General features: G+C 41.9%; 1 protein-coding gene across 8 annotated transcripts in view; it reads left to right on the forward strand.

Moving 5' to 3' along the window:
- The window catches only part of golga1 (golgin A1), a 76,609-nt gene that overhangs the window by 47,941 nt on the left and 5,756 nt on the right, over positions 1-22,912 (forward strand). For 5 of the 8 annotated variants that reach the window (XM_061766340.1, XM_061766336.1, XM_061766337.1 and 2 more), the window contains 8 exons: positions 4,144-4,218; positions 4,321-4,410; positions 4,526-4,628; positions 8,460-8,620; positions 8,769-8,924; positions 9,140-9,199; positions 18,243-18,467; positions 18,560-18,646. In XM_061766340.1, coding sequence (XP_061622324.1) covers positions 4,144-4,218; positions 4,321-4,410; positions 4,526-4,628; positions 8,460-8,620; positions 8,769-8,924; positions 9,140-9,199; positions 18,243-18,467; positions 18,560-18,646 — 957 coding nt within the window. Of the gene's footprint in view, positions 1-4,143; positions 4,219-4,320; positions 4,411-4,525; positions 4,629-8,459; positions 8,621-8,768; positions 8,925-9,139; positions 9,200-17,744; positions 17,881-18,242; positions 18,468-18,559; positions 18,647-21,686; positions 22,103-22,248; positions 22,299-22,391; positions 22,449-22,540; positions 22,816-22,912 lie in introns of those variants that run through there. The other 3 variants (XR_009787560.1, XR_009787561.1, XM_061766341.1) reach the window with 3 other exon arrangements.

Raw genomic sequence — 22,912 nt, forward strand, 5'->3', positions numbered from 1 at the left:
TATATATATATATATATTTATTTATCTATATTTATATATAAATATATAGATAAATATATATATATTTATCTATATATCTATATATATAGATATATCACCACATGGGCTCAGGAACACTTCAGAAAACCAGTGTATATAGATCTATAGATATCTATATATCTATATATATATATATATTTATCTGACGGGCCACCCTGAGCAAAGTTGTGATGGCCCCGTACATTCATGATATCATATGTCAAGTTTTTGTGATTTTTTTTCGTTATTAGCGTCTTTATCCTGTGTTATTTAAGCCCCTTTAAGAAATTATTAGTACATTTGCATTCATTGCTGTGACTGTATAGGTTACTAACCTCAATAAAATCAAGGCATTGCAATAATGCTTCAAAGAATAAAACAATTAAAAAATTATTAAAATATGAGGATGTGTGTACACTATGTATATATATATATATATATTAATATATATGTATCTGCATATTATGAAATATTGGGTGGTTGGTGGGAGGCTCATCTTAGGGGAGCAGTGCGTGAGGGTGTGTATGATTAGTACATGTATTATGATTTTGAGTTACCTTTTATTATTATTTTGTATATTAGTGATTATATGTATGTGTTGAAAGGACCCCCTTGAAAATGAGATGACATATCCCAAGGGGCTATCCTTGAATTGAATAAATACATAAATAATGCACAATATAATTTTTTTTGTATATATTAAAGGTAGTGTTCCCCAAATGTTTTAGCATCTTTGACCGTAATGCGAAGACCTATGATTTACACACGCCGGCCGTATTCCGTATTCTGTCAAGTGTTACGACAGTACCGTAAAGTGTCTTAGTGCGTTGGTGCGCATTGTCTTACTTCTATTATGAATAAAGTTCTCCTTAGCAAACACCATAGATAATTTTACACTTCAGACGATGTGAGTCCCAGGATTCACGTCATGGAAACATTGAGTCGCAACCCAGGTACAGTCAGTCCCCTCAACTTATCATCACGGAATACAGATACAGTAATCTTCCGCCGTATCACGGTTCTTGCTTCGCGGTCCTGCTATATTGCAGGTTTTTTATTACTGTTGTTACTCTATTTTTTTATACTGTTTGTACAATATTTTTGTGTTATCCATTTCTCTTGCGCTCTCTCAATGTACAACCCCGATTCCAATGAATTTGGGACGTTGTGTTAAACAAATAAAAACAGAATACAATGATTTGTAAATCATGTTCGACTTATATTTAATTGAATACACTACAAAGACGAGATATTTAATGTTCAAATTGATGAACTTTATTGTTTTCAAGAAATAATCATTAACTTAATTTTATGGCTGCAACACATTCCAAAAAAGCTGGGACAGGGTCATGTTTATCACTGTGTTACATCACCTTTTCTTTTAACAACATTCAATAAACATTTTGGAACTGAAGACAGTAATTGTTGAAGCTTTGTAGGTGGAATTCTTTCCTATTCTTGCTTGATGTACAGCTTCAGCTGTTCAACAGTCCGGGTCTCCGTTGTCGTATTTTACGCTTTATAATGCGCCACACATTTTCAATGGGAGACAGGTCTGGACTGCAGGCAGGCCAGTCTAGTACCCGCACTCTTTTACTACAAAGCCACGTTGTTGTAACACGTGCAGAATGTGGTTTGGCTTTGTCTTGCTGAAATAAGCAGGGGCGTCCATGAAAAACACGATGCTTGGATGGCAGCATGTTTCTGCAAAACCTGTATGTACCTTTCAGCATTAATGGTGCCTTCACAGATGTGTAAGTTACCCATGCCTTTGGCACTAACGCAGCCCCATACCATCACAGATGCTGGCTTTTGAACTTTGCGTCCATAAGAGTCTGGATGGTTCTTTGGCCCGGAGGACACGATGTCCACAATTTCCAAAAACAATTTGAAATGTGGATTCATCGGACCACAGAACATTTTTCCACTTTGCATCAGATGAGCAAGCCGGCGCCATTGGTGTTGTTGATAAATGGCTTTTGCTTTGCATAGTAAAGTTTCAAGTTGCACTTATGGATGTAGCGCCGAACTGTATTTACTGACACTGGTTTTCTGAAGTGTTCCTGAGCCCATGTGGTGATTTCCTTCACACATTGATGTCGGTTTTTGATGCAGTGCCGCCTGAGGGATCAAAGGTCACGGGCATTCAATGTTGGTTTTCGGCCTTCCCGCTTACATGTAGTGATTTCTCCAGATTCTCTGAACCTTTTGATGATATTATGGACCGTAGATGATGAAATCCCTAAATTCCTAGCATTTGTATGTTAAGGAACATTGTCCTTAAACTGTTCGACTATTTTCTCACGCACTTGTTCACAAAGAGGTGAACCTCGCCCCATCTTTGCTTGTGAATGACTGAGCAATTCAGGAAAGCTCCTTTTATACCCAATCATGGTACCCACCTGTTCCCAATTAGCCTATACACCTGTGGGATGTTCCAAACAGGTGTTTGATGAGCATTCCTCAACTTTCTCAGTCTTTTTTGCCACCTGTCCCAGCTTTTTTGGAATGTGTTGCAGCCATAAAATTAAGTTAATGATTATTTGCTGAAAAAAATAAATGTTATCAGTTTGAACATTAAAAATCTTGTCTTTGTTGTGTATTCAATTAAATATAGATCGAACATGATTTGCAAATCGTTGTATTCTGTTTTTATTTATGTTTAACACAACGTCCCAACTTCATTGGAATTGGGGTTGTGTTATGTGTTTCGGCCTGTAATGATAGCAAATTATTTTCCCCAAAACTATCACGACAAACAATAGTATCGATGTTTTTATCCCACTGATATAATGATACGAGAGTATAATAATTCAAGTACCCTAATTTCTCGTGCATAATGTGCACCCATGTATAATACGCCCCCCCATAGTGGACCTCAAAATTCTGGAAAACCCTTCTACCTGTGTAATGCATATTTACAATGCATGATTTTGTCTCTACCCATATGATCAAAACATGAAGTATTATCTGTATTTTGTATTTGTATTTTATTTGAACACGTAATACTTTTTATTTACTGGCTCTTATTTTATTTAGTAACTGAGAAAACTGAAATTATATAAATTGCTGTCTTCCTTTGTTTAATTGCAAAACTATACAAGTAAATCACGAAAGTCTTTATATTTAATAACCAAAATTAATATTACCTGATTCCCATACAAGAAACAACAGATTATGTGAGTGGATTTCGTCAATCATTGCCAACTGTGGGCCTGTGAAGCCCTTAGACATTTTTTGTGATTAAGGGCTATACAAATAAACTTGACTTGAAACAACAGGAATCTAGAAAATATATCACCTGCGATGTCCAGTATGCATGTATTTTTATTTCACAAACACACAGGATGAATTTTTGGCAAAAAAGTTACTGAATCGATTTCCAAGCACTTAATTGTTTCAGATTGTTTCGTTATATATTAACCAAGATCATCCTTGAATCGAATCAGCGACCACGAATCGTGATACAAAATCGAATCGTTGCTATAAGGAATCGTTACGCCACTAATTGATATTATTACTTCGTTTAAGGCCTGCCCTCTTTGACTTGACATTGGAAAATGAATAGCTTTTTGGCTTTTTCACATATCCATTTTAGTAATCTGTATAATGATTGAATGGACTGTTCACATTCATTACGGGCCAATCACATCGAAAAGTAGGTGGGTAAAGTAAACAGTATCTCTTGCCAGGCTATCATGGTAAATACTGAAATGATAGAGTGATAGATACAGTAGCTATAGCGATACATACTTTATTAATATCTTCAGAAAAATTACATTTAAAAAAAAAAAAATCCTTTCTATCAAAAGATTAATGTATCCCATCAGTGGGCAGATTCATAGTCCGTTCTCATCGGTTGCCACAGTGTAGAGTTTTCTTTGGTATTGGGATTAGGATTTGGTCCTTTTTTGACCAGCCACAATAGTATCAGATTGAATTGGGGCAAAATGGATTTATGAGTTTACAAAGCTGAGTTCTCATTGGTCCATCTGACTTGCATGGTTTTGTTCTGCTGCCAGGTATGAAAAGATGTTCTTGGAGCCTTCATGTTTTTATGGATCATATTGGAACCATGATAAGAAAGAACCTAATTATTTCCCATTACTTTTGTTTTTGCTCCAGGCTGACCTAGAGAGGCAAAGAGATCAGGTAAATGTCGTACTGGGACAGCAGATAGAAGAGCTGGAAAGGTGCAAGGTCAGAGCTGCTAATGATTGGAGCTCCTGTCATCATGTGGTTATTTATTATTTTAAATTAAGTCATAATTGAATATGGTAAAATGCCCACTCTCTGTTGCAGGTGGAATTGGACAGCCGGCAGACAGTTTGCACTGAAATCGCCAAAGCTCTAGAAGAAAGCAGGCGACAGAGAGAGGAGCTACAAACAAAGGTCTGTTTGCAAGCACACACATCTTGCATCATGTTCTCCTGATCGAATTTCATGTATACTATATACTCTGCGTTTTTATATGAAATTGAGACTTTCATTATGTGCTTGAGTTCAGGTTGAAGTGTTGACGACATCACTAGAGAGATCACAACAGGATTTGTCAACTGTCAGTGAGAAGCTAATGCTGAGAGAAAGAGACATCCACAGGCTACGTGACGGTACATACACACAGTTTCAATCCATTAAAGGAAGACTATTAATTTCCATAATTTTTCCAAGTACTTTAAGTATATTAACAAATCAATGAACCAGTAAGTACAGTGGTGCCTTGAGTTTTTTTTTTCAATGTGAGCCATAGATAGGTCGATATATATATATATATATATATATATATATATATATTTTTTTTTCTAAATATATATTTATTTTATTTTTTTTAATTTGGTGCCTTGACTTGCGAGCCCAAAACTTGAGATCCGAGCGCTTTATGGTGGCAGCAAACTCAACTCAACTCACTTCACAATAATCAGAATTACATGTGTATTTCAAACAACCACATAACATTTTCCTTAAAGGCTGCTAGATTAACGCTAGCATATACAGTAATGGGAAACACCTTAGGGACGGGCTAATGAATAGCATCAATGTTGCGGCATTATAACCCTTTTAGCAATGGATATTTGAACACAAAAAGTACAGCAACACATGTTTACTGACAATGTAAAAATACTTATATAATTATTTTTCCTCTGTAAAGAATGACTAATACTAGGACTAATAGTACTACCATGTACAGTATATTCGTATGTCTGTATACTTCCCCCAGGTGGCCAAGGCGTACATAACAGGAAAAGCACAAAGTGCATTGAATTGAAGCAGAATGTGTGACGAAAACTGTTTAATAATTTTTTTATTTGATTTGATTGTCTAATTACTGTATATTTAAAATATTAAAAATCTAAGTAAAATATGATAGTGTACTATTTGTCTGCAGTTTTGTCCCTGTAAAGTGAAAATAAAATGTTTTCTAAATTTGACACACCACAGAGAAGAAAAAAGGCCGCAAAATCTGAATGAATAAAAAATGGCAAATTCTCTGATAGCAAGCCGCCATTTTTTAAAGATGATGTCACCACGCAGCGGTGGAGTATTTCCCAGCATGCAGAGCATCGTTGTAAATGTTTGTTAAAATGCTGTTTTATGTGAGTTAGTCCCCATCCATTCACCCATCCATCCCTTTACTTCCGCTTATCTGAGATCGGGTCGCGGGGGAAGTGGATTTAGCAGGGAAGCCCAGACTTCCCTCTCCCCAGCCACTTTCTCTAGCTCTTCCCAGGGGATCCAGATGCATTCCCAGGCCAGCCAAGAGACGTAGTCTCTCCAGCGTGTCCTGGGTTGTCCCCGGGGTCTCCCCCTGGTGGGCCGTGCCCAGAACACCTCACCAGGGAGGCGTCCAGGAGGCATCCTAATCAGATGCCCGAGCCACCTCATCTGGCTCCCCATCAATGCGGAGGACCAGCGGCTCTACTCTGAGCCCCTCCCGGATGACCGAGCTTCGCATCGTATCTCTTAGGATTCATTTCGGCCACTTGTATCCGGGATCTCTTTCTTTCGGTCACGATCCACAGCTCGTGACCATAGGTGAGGGTAGGAACGTAGATCGAGCGATAAATTGTGAACTTCGCCTTTCGGCTGAGCTCCTTCTTCACCTTCAACGGACCGATACAAAGTCCGCATCACTGCAGACGCTGCACCAATCCGCCTGTCAAGCTCCCGTTGCATTCTTCCCTCACTCGTGAACAAGACCCCAAGATACTTGAACTCCTCCACTTGGGGCAGGATCTCATCCCCGACCCGGAGAGCGCACTCCACCCTTGTCCGACTGAGGACCATGGTCTTAGATTTGGAGGTGCTAATTCTCATCCCAGCCGCTTCAGACTGCTGCGAACCGTTCCAGTGAGAGTTGGAGATCACGGCTTGATGAAGCCAACAGAACCACATCACTGCAAAAAGCAAAGATGCAATACTGAGGCCACAAAACCGGACCCCTCTTCACCTCGGCTGCGCCAAGTAATTCTGTCCATAAAAGTTATGAACAGAATCGGTGACAAAGGACAGCCTTGGTGGAGTCCAACCCTCACCGCAAACGAGTCTGACATACTGTCAGCAATGCGGACCGAACAGTGGTCGTACAGGGACTGACCAGCCCGTATCAGGGGGTTCGGTACCCCATACTCCCCCACAGGACTCCCCGACAGACACGGTCGAACGCCTTCTCCAAGTCCACAAAACACATGTCGACTGGTTGGGCGAACTCCCATGGTCCCTCGGGGACCCTGTCGAGGGTGTAGAGCTGGTCCACTGTTCCACGGCAAGGACGAAAACCACACTGCTCCAACTGAATCTGAGATTTGACTTCCCGATTGACCCACCTCTCCAGCAACCCTGAATAGACCTTACCAAGGAGCCTGCGGAGTGTGTTCCCCCTGGAGTTGGAACACACCCTCCGGTCCCCCTTCTTAAAAAGGGGGACCACCACCCCAGTCTGCCAATCCAGAGGCACTGTCCCCGATTTCCACGCAATGTTGCAGAGATGTCAACGAGGACACCCCCACAACATCCTGAGCCTTTAGGAACTCCGGCGAATCTCATCTACCCGGGGCCCTGCCACCGAGGAGCGTTTTAACCACCTCGGTGACCTCAACCCCAGAGATAGGAGAGCCTTCCCCATGGGAAGGCGTGTTGATGGAATTGAGGAGGTCTTCGAAGTATTCCAGCTCACAACGTCCCGAGTCGAGGTTAGGAGTACCCCATCCTCACTATACACAGAGTTGAAGATGCACTGCTTCCCACCTTCTGAGACGCCGGATGGTGGACCAGAATTTCCTCGAAGCCGTCCGGAAGTCGTTCTCAATGGCCTCACCGTACTCCTCCCATGTCCGAGTTTTTGCCTCAGTGAAATGACAGGCACCGACTATCTTTCGCCCAGAGCTTCAGTCGGCAATGGAGGCGCAGAACATGGTCCACTCGGACTAAATGCCCCCCCCCCCCCCCGAGACGTGGGTGAAGTTCTCCCGGAGGTGGTAGTTGAAACTCCTTCTGACAGGGGATTCTGACAGACCTTCCCAGCAAACCCTCACAACACGTTTGGGCCTGCCAGGTCAGACCCGCATCTTCCCCCACCAGCGGAGCCAACTCACCACCAGGTGGTGATCAGTTGACAGCTCCACCCCTCTCTTCACCCGAGTGTCCAAGACATTTGGCCGCAAATCCGATGACACGACCACAAAGTCAATCATCGAACTGCGACCTACAGTGTCCAGGTGCCAAGTGCACGTGTGTACACCCTTATGCTTGAACATGGTGTTCGTTATGGACAATCCGTGATGAGCACCGAAGTCCAATAACAGAACATCACTCTGATTCTGATCGGGGGGTCCGTTCCTCCCAATATCGCCCTTCCAGGTCTCACTGTCATTGCACACGTGAGCATTGAAGTCCCCCAGCAGAACGATGGAGTCCCTAGCTGGAGCGCTCTTCAGTACCCCCTCCAAAGACTCCAAAAAGGGTGGGTACTCTGAACTGCTGTTTGGTGCATAGGCACAAACAACAGTCAGGACCCATTCCCCCACCCGAAGGCGGAGGGAGGCTACCCTCTCGTCCACCGGGGTGAATTCCAATGTACAGGCACCGAGCCGGGGACCAATAAGTATTCCCACACCTGCTCGGCGCCTCTACCTGTGGGCAACTCCAGAGTGGAAGAGAGTCCAACCCCTCTCAAGAGGACTGCTACAATTGGTGGCTGACTAAATACTTTTTTCCCCCACAGTACCTACACTCTCTCAGATGATGATGATGTTAAGTGAAGACTGCATCTTTTAAGGATAATTATGTTCTACCCATTTCTTAATAATTGTCTTTTTATTTTGTTTCTTCAATTCATGTAATGGTTGGTTAAAGCAGTTGATTTTTTTCAGTTTATAATGTTCACTGCTGCTATGATACATTTGGTCTCTCAAGGGAATACACTGTGTAAAAACATGTTACAGAAGTGCAGAGTCGGCAGGCATCACTTGTCCTGCTGCGGGAGGAATTTGAGCAGCTGCGGGTCCAACGGGAGCAGATTGAGCTGGACAAAGACTCGCAGCTAGCTCATTTGAGAGAAGAACTACTCAGCCAGACCCAACAGCAAGACACTTGGCAGGCCCGGGTTAGTTCCTACCTATTTGTTCAGTATACTTAATTCACATTCCTGCATATCTTAAAACTGCCTGAGACTCCCAACAAGTAAAAATCAGAGCTGCTTACAGTTTCCCGAATGTACATGTGCGTGTGCATGCATGTTGGTGTGTTTATAGATCTCATATTTAGAGGTGGAGGTAGAGACCCTGACAGAGCAGCTTCACAGCCCTGCTTTGTGCGATGAGGACCACAATGGCAGCGTGACAGTGAATGATCTAGACCACATTCAGAAGGTTAAAGAGCTTGAGCAGCAGCTCAGTGACAAGAACAGGGTGAGATACTGTATTTACATTTTTATTCTCAGTCACCTTCACTCAAAGTTTCAAAAGGGACCACCTGCTCTGTAGTTCTTCATAAAATTGATGACTTGATCCTTGTCAAGTGCATTATCCTTATCAAAACACTGGTGAAAATAAGTGTTTATCTATATTATGAATGCGGACACGTTGACACCACCATGTTAATAGTGTTTTTGGTTGACTTTCAGACTATCAAACAACTGCAGCAGCGAATGGCAGAACTAAAAAGGACTTTGCAGAAAGAACTGGTAAGACAAAATAAACCTCATCATGCTTTCTTTAAAAGACTGAAATGCTCAATTAAGAGTCCAGTGCTGAAGTACAGTATATACGACAATTGTTTTGAATGAAAACCGTTTTCATCTTAAAAGATAGCACATTTTGAATGTCTACGCTCAGTTTCAGATTTCAGATTTGGATTTTGCCTACAGTCCTCCAAAAGTATTGGAACGGCAAGGTCAATGATTGTTTTTGTTGCATACTGAAGACATTTGGGTTTCAGATCAAAAGATGAATATGAGACACAAGTTCAGAATTCCAGCTTTTATTTCATGGTATTTACATCAAAATGTGGTCAAAAACTCAGGACAAAGCACCTTTTGTTTGAAGCCACGCACTTTTCAAGTGAGCAAAGGTATTGTATATATACAACCATTCAAATGTCCTGGAGAAAGAAAAAAAAAAACAATGATGTACTCAGTAACAGACGTCAAACAGATTGCCCAAGGAAAATAAAAGCAGTTGATGACGGAAACATTGTTAGACCCATAAAGAAAGACCTTAAAATAGATCCAGCGTGACTTTCAATTAATGTACAGTGGGTACGAAAAGTATTCAGACCTTCTTAAAATGTTCACTCTTTGTTATATTGCAGCCATTTGCTAAAATCATTTGTTAATTTTTTTCCTCATTTATGTACACACGGCACCCCGTATTGACAGGAAAAAACGTAATTGTTGAAATCTTTGCAAATTTATTAAAAAAGAAAAACTGAAATATCACACAGCCATAAGTATTCAGACCCTTTGCTGTGACACTCATATATTTAACTCTGGTGCTGTCCATTTCTTCTGATTATCCTTGCGATGCTTCTACACGTTCATTGGAGTCCAGCTGTGTTTGATTATACTGATTGGACTTGATTAGGAAACCCACACACCTGTCTATATAAGACCTTACAGCTCACAGTGCATGTCAGAGCAAATGGGAATCAAGAGGTCAAAGGAACTACCTGAAGAGGTCAGAGACAGAATTGTGGCAAGGCACAGATCTGGCCATGCTTACATTTTGTTGCACTTAGGTTCCTAAGAACACAGTGGCCTCCATAATCCTTAAATGGAAGAAGTTTGGGACGACCAGAACCCTTTCTAGAGCTGGCCGTCCGGCCAAACTTAGCAATCAGGGGAGAAGAGCCTTGGTGAGAGAGGTAAAGAAGAACCCAAAGAGGCTGTGGCTGAGCTCCAGAGATGCAGTCGGGAGATGGGAGAAAGTTCAGGAAAGTCAACCATCACTGCAGCCCTCCACCAGTCGGGGCTTTATGGCAGAGGGGCCTGATGGAAGACTCTCCTCAGTGCAAGACACATGAAAGCCTGCATGGAGTTTGCTAAAAAAAACACCGGAAGGACTCCAAGATGGTGAGAAATAAGATTCTCTGGTCTGATGAGACCAAGATAGAACTTTTTGACTTTAATACTAAGCGGTATGTGTGGAGAATCCTGGAGGAAAAGCTTCAGGACCTCAGATTGGGCCAAAGGTTCACCTTCCAACAAGACAATGACCGTAAGCACACAGCTAAAATAACAAAGGAGTGGCTTCAAAATGCAGCTCTGGTGGTCGCTGAAGCAAAAACCCGGGCATGGGAGGAGTTCGGTGAGGCCATGGAGAAAGACTTCCGGACGGCTTCGAGGAAATTCTGGTCCACCATCCGACGTCTCAGGAGAGGAAAGCAGTGCACCACCAACACTGTGTATAGTGGGGATGGGGCGCTGCTGACCTCGGCTCGGGACGTTGTGAGTCGGTGGGGAGAATACTTCGAAGACCTCCTCAATTCCACCGACACGCCTTCCCATGGGGAAGCAGAGTGTGGGTTCTCTGAGGCGGGCTCTCCTATCTCTGGGTTTGAGGTCACCGAGGTAGTTAAAAAGCTCCTCGGTGGCAGGGCCCCGGGGGTGGATGAGATTCGCCCGGAGTTCCTAAAGGCTCTGGATGTTGTGGGGCTGTCCTGGTTGACACGCCTCTGCAACATCGCGTGGACATCGGGGACAGTGCCTCTGGATTGGCAGACTGGGGTGGTGGTCCCCCTTTTTAAGAAGGGGGACCGGAGGGTGTGTTCCAACTACAGGGGGATCACACTGCTCAGCCTCCCTGGTAAGGTCTATTCAGGGGTGCTGGAGAGGAGGGTCCGTCGGGAAGTCGAATCTCAGATTCAGGAGGAGCAGTGTGGTTTTCGTCCTGGCCGTGGAACAGTGGACCAGCTCTACACCCTCGGCAGGGTCCTCAAGGGTGCATGGGAGTTCGCCCAACCAGTCTACATGTGTTTTGTGGACTTGGAGAAGGCGTTCGACCGTGTCCCTCGGGGAGTCCTGTGGAGAGTGCTTCGGGAGTATGGGGTACCGAACCCCCTGATACGGGCTGTTCGGTCCCTGTACGACCGGAGTCAGAGTTTGGTCCGCATATCCGGCAGTAAGTCGGACTCGTTCCCGGTGAGGGTTGGACTCCGCCAAGGCTGCCCTTTGTCGCCGATTCTGTTCATAACTTTTATGGACAGAATTTCTAGGCGCAGCCGAGGCATAGAGGGGGTCCGGTTTGGTGGCCTCAGTATTGCATCTCTGCTTTTTGCAGATTATGTGGTTCTGTTGGCTTCATCAAGCCGTGACCTCCAACTCTCATTGGACCAGTTCGCAGCAGAGTGTGAAGCGGCTGGGATGAGAATCAGCACCTCCAAATCTGAGACCATGGTCCTCAGTCGGAAAAGGGTGGCATGCCTTCTCCAGGTCGGGGATGAGATCCTGCCCCAAGTGGAGGAATTCAAGTATCTTGGGGTCTTGTTCACGAGTGAGGGAAGAATGGAACGGGAGATCGACAGGCGGATCGGTGCAGCGTCTGCAGTGATGCAGACTTTGTATCGGTCCGTTGTGGTAAAGAAAGAGCTAAGCCGAAAGGCGAAGCTCTCAATTTACCGGTCGATCTTCGTTCCTACCCTCACCTATGGTCATGAGCTGTGGGTCGTAACCGAAAGAACAAGATCCCGGATACAAGCGGCCGAAATGAGTTTCCTCCGCAGGGTGTCCGGGCTCTCCCTTAGAGATAGGGTGAGAAGCTCGGTCATCCGGGAGGATCTCAGAGTAGAGCCGCTGCTCCTCCGCATTGAGAGGAGCCAGATGAGGTGGCTGGGGCATCTGATTCGGATGCCTCCCGGACGCCTCCCTGGTGAGGCTGGAGAGACTACATCCTTCGGCTGGCCTGGGAACGCCTCGGGATCCCCCCGGAAGAGCTGGATGAAGTGGCTGGGGAGAGGGAAGTCTGGGCGTCCCTGCTGAAGCTACTGCCCCCGCGACCCGACCCGGATAAGCGGTAGAGAATGGATGGATGGATGGATGGCTTCAAAACAGGTCTGTGACTGTTCTTAAATGGCCCAGCGAAAGCCCTTACTTAAACCCAATTGAGCATCTCTGGAAAGACCTGAAAATGGCTGCCCACCAACGTTCACCATCCAACCTGACAGAACTGGAGAAGATCTGCAAGGAGGAATGGCAGACGATCCCCAAATCCAGGTGTGAAAAACCTGTTTCATCATTCCCAAAAAGACTCATGGCTGTCTTAGCTCAAAAGGGTGCTTCTACTAAATACTGAGCAAAGGGTCTGAATACTTCTGGCTGTGTGATATTTCAGTTTTCCTTTTTTAATAAATCTGCAAAAATTTCATCAATTAAATTTTTTTTCTGTCAATATGGGGTGCAGTGTGTACATTAATGAGGAAAAAAATTAACTTAAATTATTTTAAAGAGTTAAAAATTTAAGGGGGTCCGAATACTTTCCATACCCACTGTATATCCAGCTGAAGATCATTTTAAATGTCTATTATTAATTGCCTACTACTAAATAGGACTTACCACTAGGGCTCCAACTTATGATTATTTTAATAATCGAATAAGCTGTCGATTTTTCTTTTTTCGGAATTGATTAATCTAAATTAAACACATTTCATCCATTTATGTAAAAACAGGACCTTATTTCAAATTGACAGTGCAGAAAATGCAAACAAAAGAAAATGGGCAAAAATGTTTTCATTGTTTTCAAAAGTAAAAGCAGCTGTTTGCAAATGTCTTATTTTGATTAAACACTAAGATAATCAGTCTGCTTTCATGGAGGACTACAGGAATCTGAGAATACTGACATTTAGAGGATATGGACAATTTTAAGATAAAACAAGCTTTTATCTAATTTTATTGTATTTATAATTGTCCTTCATTTTTATACTATCCTATCATCTTTCAGTTTTTCAACGTTTTAAGTTTAACTCCAATGTCTCCTCATGAGACTCCACGCTGAGAGGTGTGTTCGCTCTGCCCGTGGGGATGCCATTCTGCAATTTCCCTGGGCCCGAGGTACTGGGGCACTCTGCACAATATAGTCTGCACAATATGGAGAGTCTATCTCGATTCACCCTGGTCGTAGTGGTCTCTGTGGTGCTACCCTCTGTGGCTGCGGGCTTCGGCACCTCTCGGTGTGGATGGCTCGCACAGGTTGTTTTTCCTCACCTGGTCAGTGCCTTACCATGTCTCGACACTATTAATGAATATTTTCTGTGTGCATGTGTACGTGCGTGTGTGTGTGTTCATGTGGGTGTGTTTTGTGTTTATATGGGAGGATCGGAGGTGTGTGTTCTTGTATATTACTTGCTATTTTAATTGTTTTAATGTAATGGTTTTTATCTCTGTAAAGTACTTTATGTTGCATTTTAATGTATGAAAAGTGCTATGTAAATACAGTAAACATGAGTTCATTCATTAAACAAGGTCTCTAAATCTAGATTTGTTGTAATATTTTTGCTCACTTAAAAATGTAGTTTTGTGACAAATTACGCTTTCTTCTGAGATTTAAATACTGGGAAATAAAAGCTGAAATATTGATCTGTCTCACCCACATTTTCAATCCACAGCAAAAATTATTTTCTATAACTGGCAATGAGTCTTTCACATCTCTGTGGAGATATTTTGGCCTCCAATTCCTTGCAGAATTGTTGAATTCAGCAAAAATGAAGGGTGTTCGAGCATGAACAGCCTTTTTAAGGTCATGTCATTGCATTTCAATCAGATTAAATCTGGACTTTGACTAGGCCAGTCCAAAACCATTTTGTTTTTTAAAGCCATTCAGAAGTTGACTTGCTAGTGTGTTTTGGATGGTTATCCTGCGGCAGAACCCACGCGTGCTTCAGTTTGAGGTCACAAACTGATGGCTGAACATTCTTCTTCAGGATTTTCTCTTAAAGAGCAGAATTCATGGTTCCATCAGTCACAGCAACATGTCCAGTTCCTGAAGGAAAAAAGCTACCCAAGACCATCACACTGCCATGTTTGACCTTTGGCATGATGTTCTTTTTCTGAAATGTTGTGCGACATTTACGCCAGATGTAATGAGACGCACACCTTCCAAAATGCTCAACTTTCATCTCATCAGTCCATATAATTTTCTCCCAAAAGACGAGCCTTTGTTCTTTTTGGTCCGTAGTGGTTTTCGCCTTGGAATACTGCCATGGATGCCATTTTTGCCCAGTCTCTTTCTTATTGTTGTGTCATGAACACTGACCTTAACTGAGGCAAGGGAGTCCTGCAGTTCTTTAGAAGTTGTCCTGAGTTCCTTTGTGGCCCCCTGGATGAGTCATTGCTGTTCTGTTGGGTTAATCTTTGTAGGCTGGTCACTCCTGGGAAAGTTCACCACTGTTCCATGTTTACCCCTTGTGAGGATAATGGCTGTCAGTATGGTTTGCTGGAATCCTAAAGCTTTAGGCTTTTGTAAGCCTTTCCAGACTGATAGATGTCAAATTACTTTATTTCTTGACTGTTTCATTTTGTTGCAGCTTTATTAGATCTTTTGTCCGACTTGATTTTGTCAGGGCGGAGTCTGTTTAAGTGACTTCTTGATTGAACAGGTCTGGAGGTAATCAGGCTTGTGTGTGAGTGTGAATGGTCTTTTGTCTATATGCCCTGTGATAGACAGGACCTCTTGTCCCAAAGCAGCTGGGATCGGCTGCTGTACACTTAGCAACCCTAATGAGGACAAGTGATATTGAAAATTGATGGCTGGATGGATTAGATTTCAGAAACAGTGCAAAAAGCATGTCTACCAAATAATCCAACTCACCTTTGAAGTCAATTTAATGGCACACTACTACACACTACTTGTAGAATTGTGTTTCATTGCAATGGTAATCATTATTGGACTACCTTAAGGGCCTATGTCACTGGCCTGGAGACTAGTTGACTTGAGTCCCCACTGGTTTCAGAGACGCCTCTGTGATGTCTCCTGGAGACTAGCCAGGTCACCAGGGAGTCGCAGTGAACGTTTGATTTCATCAGAGACGTTTTGGAGACTCCTCTCCATACGCTCACTATAGAGAAAAAGCTTAATGTCAGAAAACTGCAATAAATCATAAAAAAATGTATGTGGATTTCTTTGCTTATGCCTATTTCAACCTCTGAAAATATCAGAACAATCGCCCCAATATTTTAGATTTTATGGACATGAAAGCATTTTCCTCATTATAGAGGACCTTACTGGCGTCCGCCCTCAGGCAAAACTTAGGGACACGTCACCCATCTAAGAGTTAACACTCTCAAATGGGCAATGGGCAGCAAACTACAGCTGCGCCTTCACACAGCAAGCACTGTGCTTGCCGCACATTACTTGTTTTTCTTCAATTAGTTCAGGGTGTACCCCACCTCTTCGCCCGAAGATAGCTGGGATAAGCGCCAGCCCGCCCATGACCCTAGTGAGGATAAGCTGTACAGAAAATGGATAGATGCATATAATGTTTTTACAGTTGTGAGAAGCCAAAATTGAAATCAGGATTAAAATTTGATTAATTGCCCAGCCCATACCTTAAAAGTGTAAATGTTTTCGTCTGAATTGCGAGCTGTTATTAAACTGTGTTTCTGCATTAATAAATTACATGTGGAAACCTACAGTATGTCTCACAATCTGTCAATCAGTAAATATTAACTTTAAAAAACATCTCTGTTTTTAAAACACACACACAAATATTATATTTATTTAAAGACTATAGATACTGTATATAGGCCTACAGTGGGGCTAAAAAGTATTTAGTCAGCCACCAATTGTGCAAGTTCTCCCACGTAAAAAGATGAGAGGCTTGTAATTTTCATCATAGGTATACCTCACCTATGAGAGACAAAAAAAAAAAAAATAATAATCCTGAAAATCACATTGTCTGATTTTTAACGAATTTATTAGCAAATTATGGTGGAAAATAAGTATTTGGTCAATAAAAAAAGTTCTGTAAGTCTTCACAAGGTTTTCACACACTTGTTGCTGGTATTTTGACCCATTCCTCCATGCAGATCTCCTCAAAAGCAGTGATGTTTTGGGGCCGTCGCTGGGAAACAAAGACTTTCAACTCCCTCCAAAGATTTTCTATGGTGTTGAGATCTGGAGACTGGCAAGGCCACTCCAGGACCTTGAAATGCTTCTTACAAAGCCTAGGTGGTGTGTTTGGGATCATTGTCATGCTGAAAGACCCAGCCACGTTTCATCTTCAATGCCCTTGCTGATGGAAGGTTTTCACTCAAAATCTGACGATACATGGCCCCATTCATTCTTTCATTCGTCCTGGTCCCTTTGCATAAAAACAGCCCTAAAGCATGATGTTTCCACCCCAATGCTTCACAGTAGGTATGGTTTTCTTTGAATGCAACTCAGCATTCTTTCTCCTCCAAACACGACAAGTTTAATTTTTACCAAAAAGTTCTATTTTGGTTTCATATGACATTCTCCCAATCCTCTTCTGGATCATCCAAATGCTGTCTAGCAAACTTCAGATGGGCCTGGACATGTATTGGCTTAAGCAGGGGGACACGTCTGGCACTGCAGGATTTGAGTTCCTGGCGCCGTAGTGTGTTACTGATGGTAGCCTTTGTTACTTTGGTCCCAACTCTCTGCAGGTGGTTCTGGGATTTTTGCTCACCATTCTTATGATCAATTCGACCCCACGGGGTGAGATCTTGTGTGGAGCCCCAGAACAATGACGCGATTATCAGTGGTCTTGTATGTCTTCCATTTTCTAATAGTTGCTCCCACAGTTAATTTCTTGACACCAAGCTGCTTACCTATTGCAGAATCAGTCTTCCCAGCATGGTGCAGGTCTACTATTTTGTTTCTGGTGTCTTGACAGCTTTTTGGTCTTTGCCATAGTGGAGTTTGGAGTGTGACTGTTTGAGGTTCTGGACAGGTGTCTTTTATACTGATGCATTCAAACAGGTTCCATTAATACAGGTAACGAGTGGAGGACAGAGGAGCCTCTTAAAGAAGTTACAGATCTGTGAGAGCCAGAAATCTTGGTTGTTTGTAGGTGACCAAATACTTATTTTCCACCATAATTTGCTCATAAATTCTTTAAAAATTAGTGATTTTATGGATTTATTTTTTCTCATTTTGTCTCTCATAGGTGAGGTATACCTATAATGAAAATTACAGGCCTCTCTCATCTTTTTAAGTGGGAGACCTTTGCACAATTGGTGGCTGACTAATATACCTTTTTGCCCCACTGTATACGAGCAACCTCCGGGTGAACTGGTCGTCACCTTGTCTGGAGACATCTTCCTGGTGGTAACGCAAGCAATATTTTGGTCTGATGGGTTGCCAGAGTTGCCACGACTGATCAGCCTCGGCAGTCACAGCGATGTCTGCACCAGTGAGATAAGCCCTTTAGCGATCTATAATATTGGTAGCCTGTTCTGTGCCGTCTCAGCATGCTAAAATAATGAATACAAGTTTACTTCCAGAAATAAGGACTTGTGTTAGCACATACATTCAACTTCTTGGCATCTTTAGCTTTTGACCGTGTGTAGCCGGATTATGATGTAGGATTTATTTGTTTACCACTGTGGGTTACTATAGAATTACAGAAGAGAATATATTTACCACTTTCACTTATCCTTGAAAATGGTAGTGGAGCTCTGGAGGAAACTAAACCACTTGTTCCTTGTCTGTGCATTACTGCTTTGTTTTCACAGTTTCAGATATTCTTCTCTATTATTTCTTTACGCGCTATAGAAGCTGAAGCCTGAGCCAGAAGAGGATGCAAAGGAAAAAATAACAGAAAGTGTTGTAGTAAAACAAGAAATGGTTTGTGCAGAGCTGCCATCAGTGTCTAGTCCAAGCCTTTCCACTGCAAACACCACAGTGACCAACACCTCAGACCTCAATGACTCAAGAGAAATCAACTTTGAATACTTGAAGCATGTTGTTCTCAAATTTATGTCGTCCAGGGAGACTGAGGTAAGTCACCGGTCCCCGTTTTAAATTGTTTGTGAAATTAAACAATAAAATATGGATTTAGGCAACTATGTTCTTATGTGTTTTGTTTTTAGGCATATCAGCTAATACGAGCGGTTTCTGTGTTGCTGAACTTCACTCGTGAGGAAGAGGACATGTTAAAGCAAACCCTTGAGTATAAAGTCAGTGTTCAGTCAAAATCTACATTTCTTCACATTTTAAGTAGTTACTGATTTGTCATATAATAAGCAATTATTAACTACTACAACTACATTGTTGTCATTTTTTACATACAGCGGCTGAAATAAAGATTTAACATGTCACCATTTTACTCACTAAGTATATTTTCAACGGTGCTGTTGTCATGAAAATGTCACCAGATGGGAACAACCCAAGTAATCCATACATACAAAGAAAGTAGAACAAATAAGATCAGAAATTAAGTTATGTGTAATAATGTGAAATGACACGGGTAAAAGTGTTGAACACGGTGAATGGTATTTATTCAATACTTTGTACAAAAGCCTTTGTTTGCAATGACAGGTTCAAGATGCCTCCTGTATAGAGAAACTAGTCCCGTGCATTGCTCTGGTGTGATTTTGGCTCATTCCTGCACACAAGCAGTTTTCAAATCTTTAAGGTTCTGTGGGCTTCTTTTATGGACCTTGAGTTTCAGTTCTTTCTATAGATTTTCGATTGGATTCAAGTCAGGTGATTCACTGTTCCATTCCAGCAGCTTTATTTTTTTCTTTGAAACCAATTGAGAGTTTCCTTGGCAGTATGTTTTGGATCATTATCCTGATAAAATGTCCACGTTTGTTTCATTTTAATCATCCTCGTAGATGGCAGCAGATTTTAGTCAAGAATGTCTCAGTACCTTTGCCCATTCATGCTATCTTCAATAATTTGAAGATTACCAGTACCATTTGTTGAAAAGCAGCCCCACACCATCATGTTCACGCCTCTGAACTTCACTGTTGGTATGGTGTTTTTTTAGGGTGATGTGCAATGCCATTTCTCCTCCAAACATGGTGTGCATTATGGCATCCAAAGAGTTCAATTTTGCTCACATCAGACCCGACTATATTCTCCCAGTATTTAACTGTTTTCCAAATGTTGTTCAGCAAACTTTAAACGAGCTTTGACGTGCTTTTTTTTTTTCAGCAATGTGGTCTTGCGTGGTGAGGGTGCATACAGGCCATGGCGGCAGAGTACATTACTCACCGTTTTCCTTGTGACAACAGTACCTGCTAATTCGAGGTCTTTTTTAAGCTCTCCACAGGTGGTCTTTGGCTGCCATCATTATGTTTTGCAACAATCACTTTGTGATGGTCTTGAGACAGCTCTTTACTCTTACTTACCATGAGGTGTGTCTTGACTCACACCTTGGCAATGAGACCTTTTTGTAGGCCATCAATTAGGACTGAACCAGCTGATCTTCATTTGCACTGACAAGGGGCTGTATTGCTGTTTGATTATTGATAGATTTTAGGTGTTGTCTTGGCTTTCCGTGCCTTTTTGCACGTCCCTTTCTTTGTGTTCAGTACTTTTTCCCTATGTCATTTCACATTACAACACACAACTTAATTTCTCATCTTATTTGTTCTACATTTTTGTATGTATGGATTCCTCGGGATGTTCCCAACATCTGGTGAAAATTTCATGTCAATAGCACCTTTGGAAATATATTTAGTGAGAAGAATGGTGACGTGTTAAATACTTATTTCAGCCGCTGTATCCTTTACACCAGGGGTGTCAAACTCATTTTTGTCGCGGGCCACACTGTAGTTACAGTTTCCCTCAGAAGGCCGTTATGACTGTGAAACCATGAAAATCTTTAATCACCTCATCATATTTACACACAAAATGTATGAACTAGTTTTGGAATCAGAAATCAAGGGTAATGGGTTTTTTCAACTATTATTAATGTTTGGTACCATAAAAATGCTTACAATATCTCAACGTTATAATTTATGATATGTGACAATTTTAAATTTTGGTAAAGATTTTAAAAAGAATCATGAAAGTTGACACACATGATTTTGCCTTAGCGGGCCACATAAAATCATGTGGTGAGCTGGATCTGGCCCCCGGGCCTTGAGTTTGACACCTGTGCTTTACATTTTGAAAATGAATTTGCACATTTTAACAAATGTTATTTTTGTGTTACTTTAATTGTTCATTTCTATTTCTGACTTTAATTCCTACATTCCTGTTTGACAAATCACCACATACCATTTAACAAATCTCCACATGGTATAACGTCTACAAACAGAATAGTATAGTTATCTATATATATCCCCATTTCCAATGAATTTGGGATGTTGTGTATAACAAATAAAAGAGAATACAATAATTTGCAAATCCTTTTCAACCTCAATTAAATTTAATACAGTACAAAGGCAGGATTTTTTTTTTCTTGCAAATATCCTCACAGTTTGAATTGATGCCTGCAACACGTTCCGGAAAAGCAGGGACACGGGCAACAAAAGACTGGGAAAGTTGAAGAATGCTCAAAAAACACTTATTTTGAAAATTCCACAGGTCAAGAACAGGTTAACTCATTCCCTGCCACTGCCGTCCAAAGACGTCATTCAGAATCTATCTATTCCCTGCCAATGCCGTCTAAAGATGTCAATGGCGTTATATAACGGGGATGGATGGGGGAGGGTCTTGTGCAGTTGTGTGATCGTCAAGCCTCTGGATAACTGCAATGAGGAATAGCACCCTGTAGAGCATATTTGTCAAACTCAGGCCCGGGGTCCAAATTTGGCCCACAATGTAATTATATTTGGCCCGCAAGACCATATCAAATGTGTATTAGCGCTGGCCTGCCAGTATATACCACATGCGCCACTAATATTACAAATCCCAGAATGCTTTGCTACTGTGTTGGCCCATCAGTCTAGACCGGCGAGCGCCCCTTCCCTTTCTGTTGCAGTCGTTAGCAACTATACTACCAGTCTCCTCGAATTATAATAAATATCTTCCTTCAGATTCAGTATTTAAGCAAAATTTAAGTTTGTTGTCATATAAGTTTAACACTACATTTCTGCAGAAAAGGGAAACATGCACATCGCAGTGATTATTTCATTAAATGGTGAGTTTGGCCTGCGACGTTGTCCCAATTTTTTATTTGGGCCCACCGTGAATTTGAGTTTGACACCCCTGCTGTAGAAGGCAACAATGCCTTGAGGTGAACGTCCCTCTCTCATATTGAAGAAGAGGAAGAACAAGGAGGGGGCAGGGTGCAGGAGACGATGAGAAGATGCAAGCATAATATGGCGGAAAAGAGAGAAGACAAAATGAAAAAAAATCCCCCACAAAAGTAAAACTTTCGGTAATACATATTTATTGCGCCAAGGCAAGAAACATATTCCTGCGACCAACAGGAATGACGCCTTGGATCATGCAACGAAATAAAGGATGACGCTCCGAGTGCTCCTTTTGTTGCAAAGCTATCGCCCAAAATGCTGGGCCATATAGCGAGATGCTCTCGGCCGCTTGCCTTCTGATCGTCTGCCGACCGGGATTTGAGTAAATGGGACCCGGAATCATGATGAGTGAACTCCCTCTGGATCGCCTGGAAGCAGCAGAGCTTCATTCGGGGCTTCCTCCGGATGATAATGGAGACGAAGGTAACTCGTTTGCAGCTCATGTTAGCTACATTTAGCGAGCAAACACACTTCTTAAATCCTTGTTACATAACATAATTCAGTCCCACTAGTTCACATTACAAGGTAAGATCTGTTGCCACTACTGATTTGAATTTTCCATCTTGCAGTAATTCAACGCCCGCGAGTTGAACGTCTTTTAGGATTGCGACGAAGAAAAGTAAAGTTTTTTTTGTTTTGTTTTTACCCTTGCAAACACGTCATCAATAAAAAGTATTCTCGAGTAATGGTATGTATTTTTTAAAACTTACAGGTCATGCATCCAGCAGACGTTCGACCCCCATTCCAGTAGGCAGTGCAGACAAAAAAGGTAATTGAAAGCTTTTTTTTCCTCCACGTCCCATGACAGCAATTTCAACAATGTATTTTTTTTAGTAATAGTTATGTTTCTAAACTGCACAGGTTGTGCTTCGAGCAGAAGTAGGGACTGGTTTCAAGGACAATGACAACCACACAACATCCCATTCACCGCCAACAAAGAATAAAATCCAGATGTGGATAAAACTTTGCTAGATTTTATGCCCAAGGTAATAAAAACCTGGACTATTGAGCAAAAGGTAGAGGAAGAGAATTTGGAGAAAAAAGACCAAGTGTGCGAGTTCCATTTGTTCATGCATTTTTGTCTAATGTAAATTCTGTACAGTTATACTTGTAAATAAATTTATCTGTCAAAATTACTTTTTCAGTGTTGTTTTATGTTCAGATGTTTGAGATTTTCACTAAAGAAAAAAAATATTGGTGTCAAACTCATTGTTATGCTTGATCTGTCTGCTT

This window comes from Phyllopteryx taeniolatus, chromosome 3 (assembly GCF_024500385.1).
Source record: "Phyllopteryx taeniolatus isolate TA_2022b chromosome 3, UOR_Ptae_1.2, whole genome shotgun sequence".
Classification (NCBI taxonomy): Eukaryota; Metazoa; Chordata; class Actinopteri; order Syngnathiformes; family Syngnathidae; genus Phyllopteryx; species Phyllopteryx taeniolatus.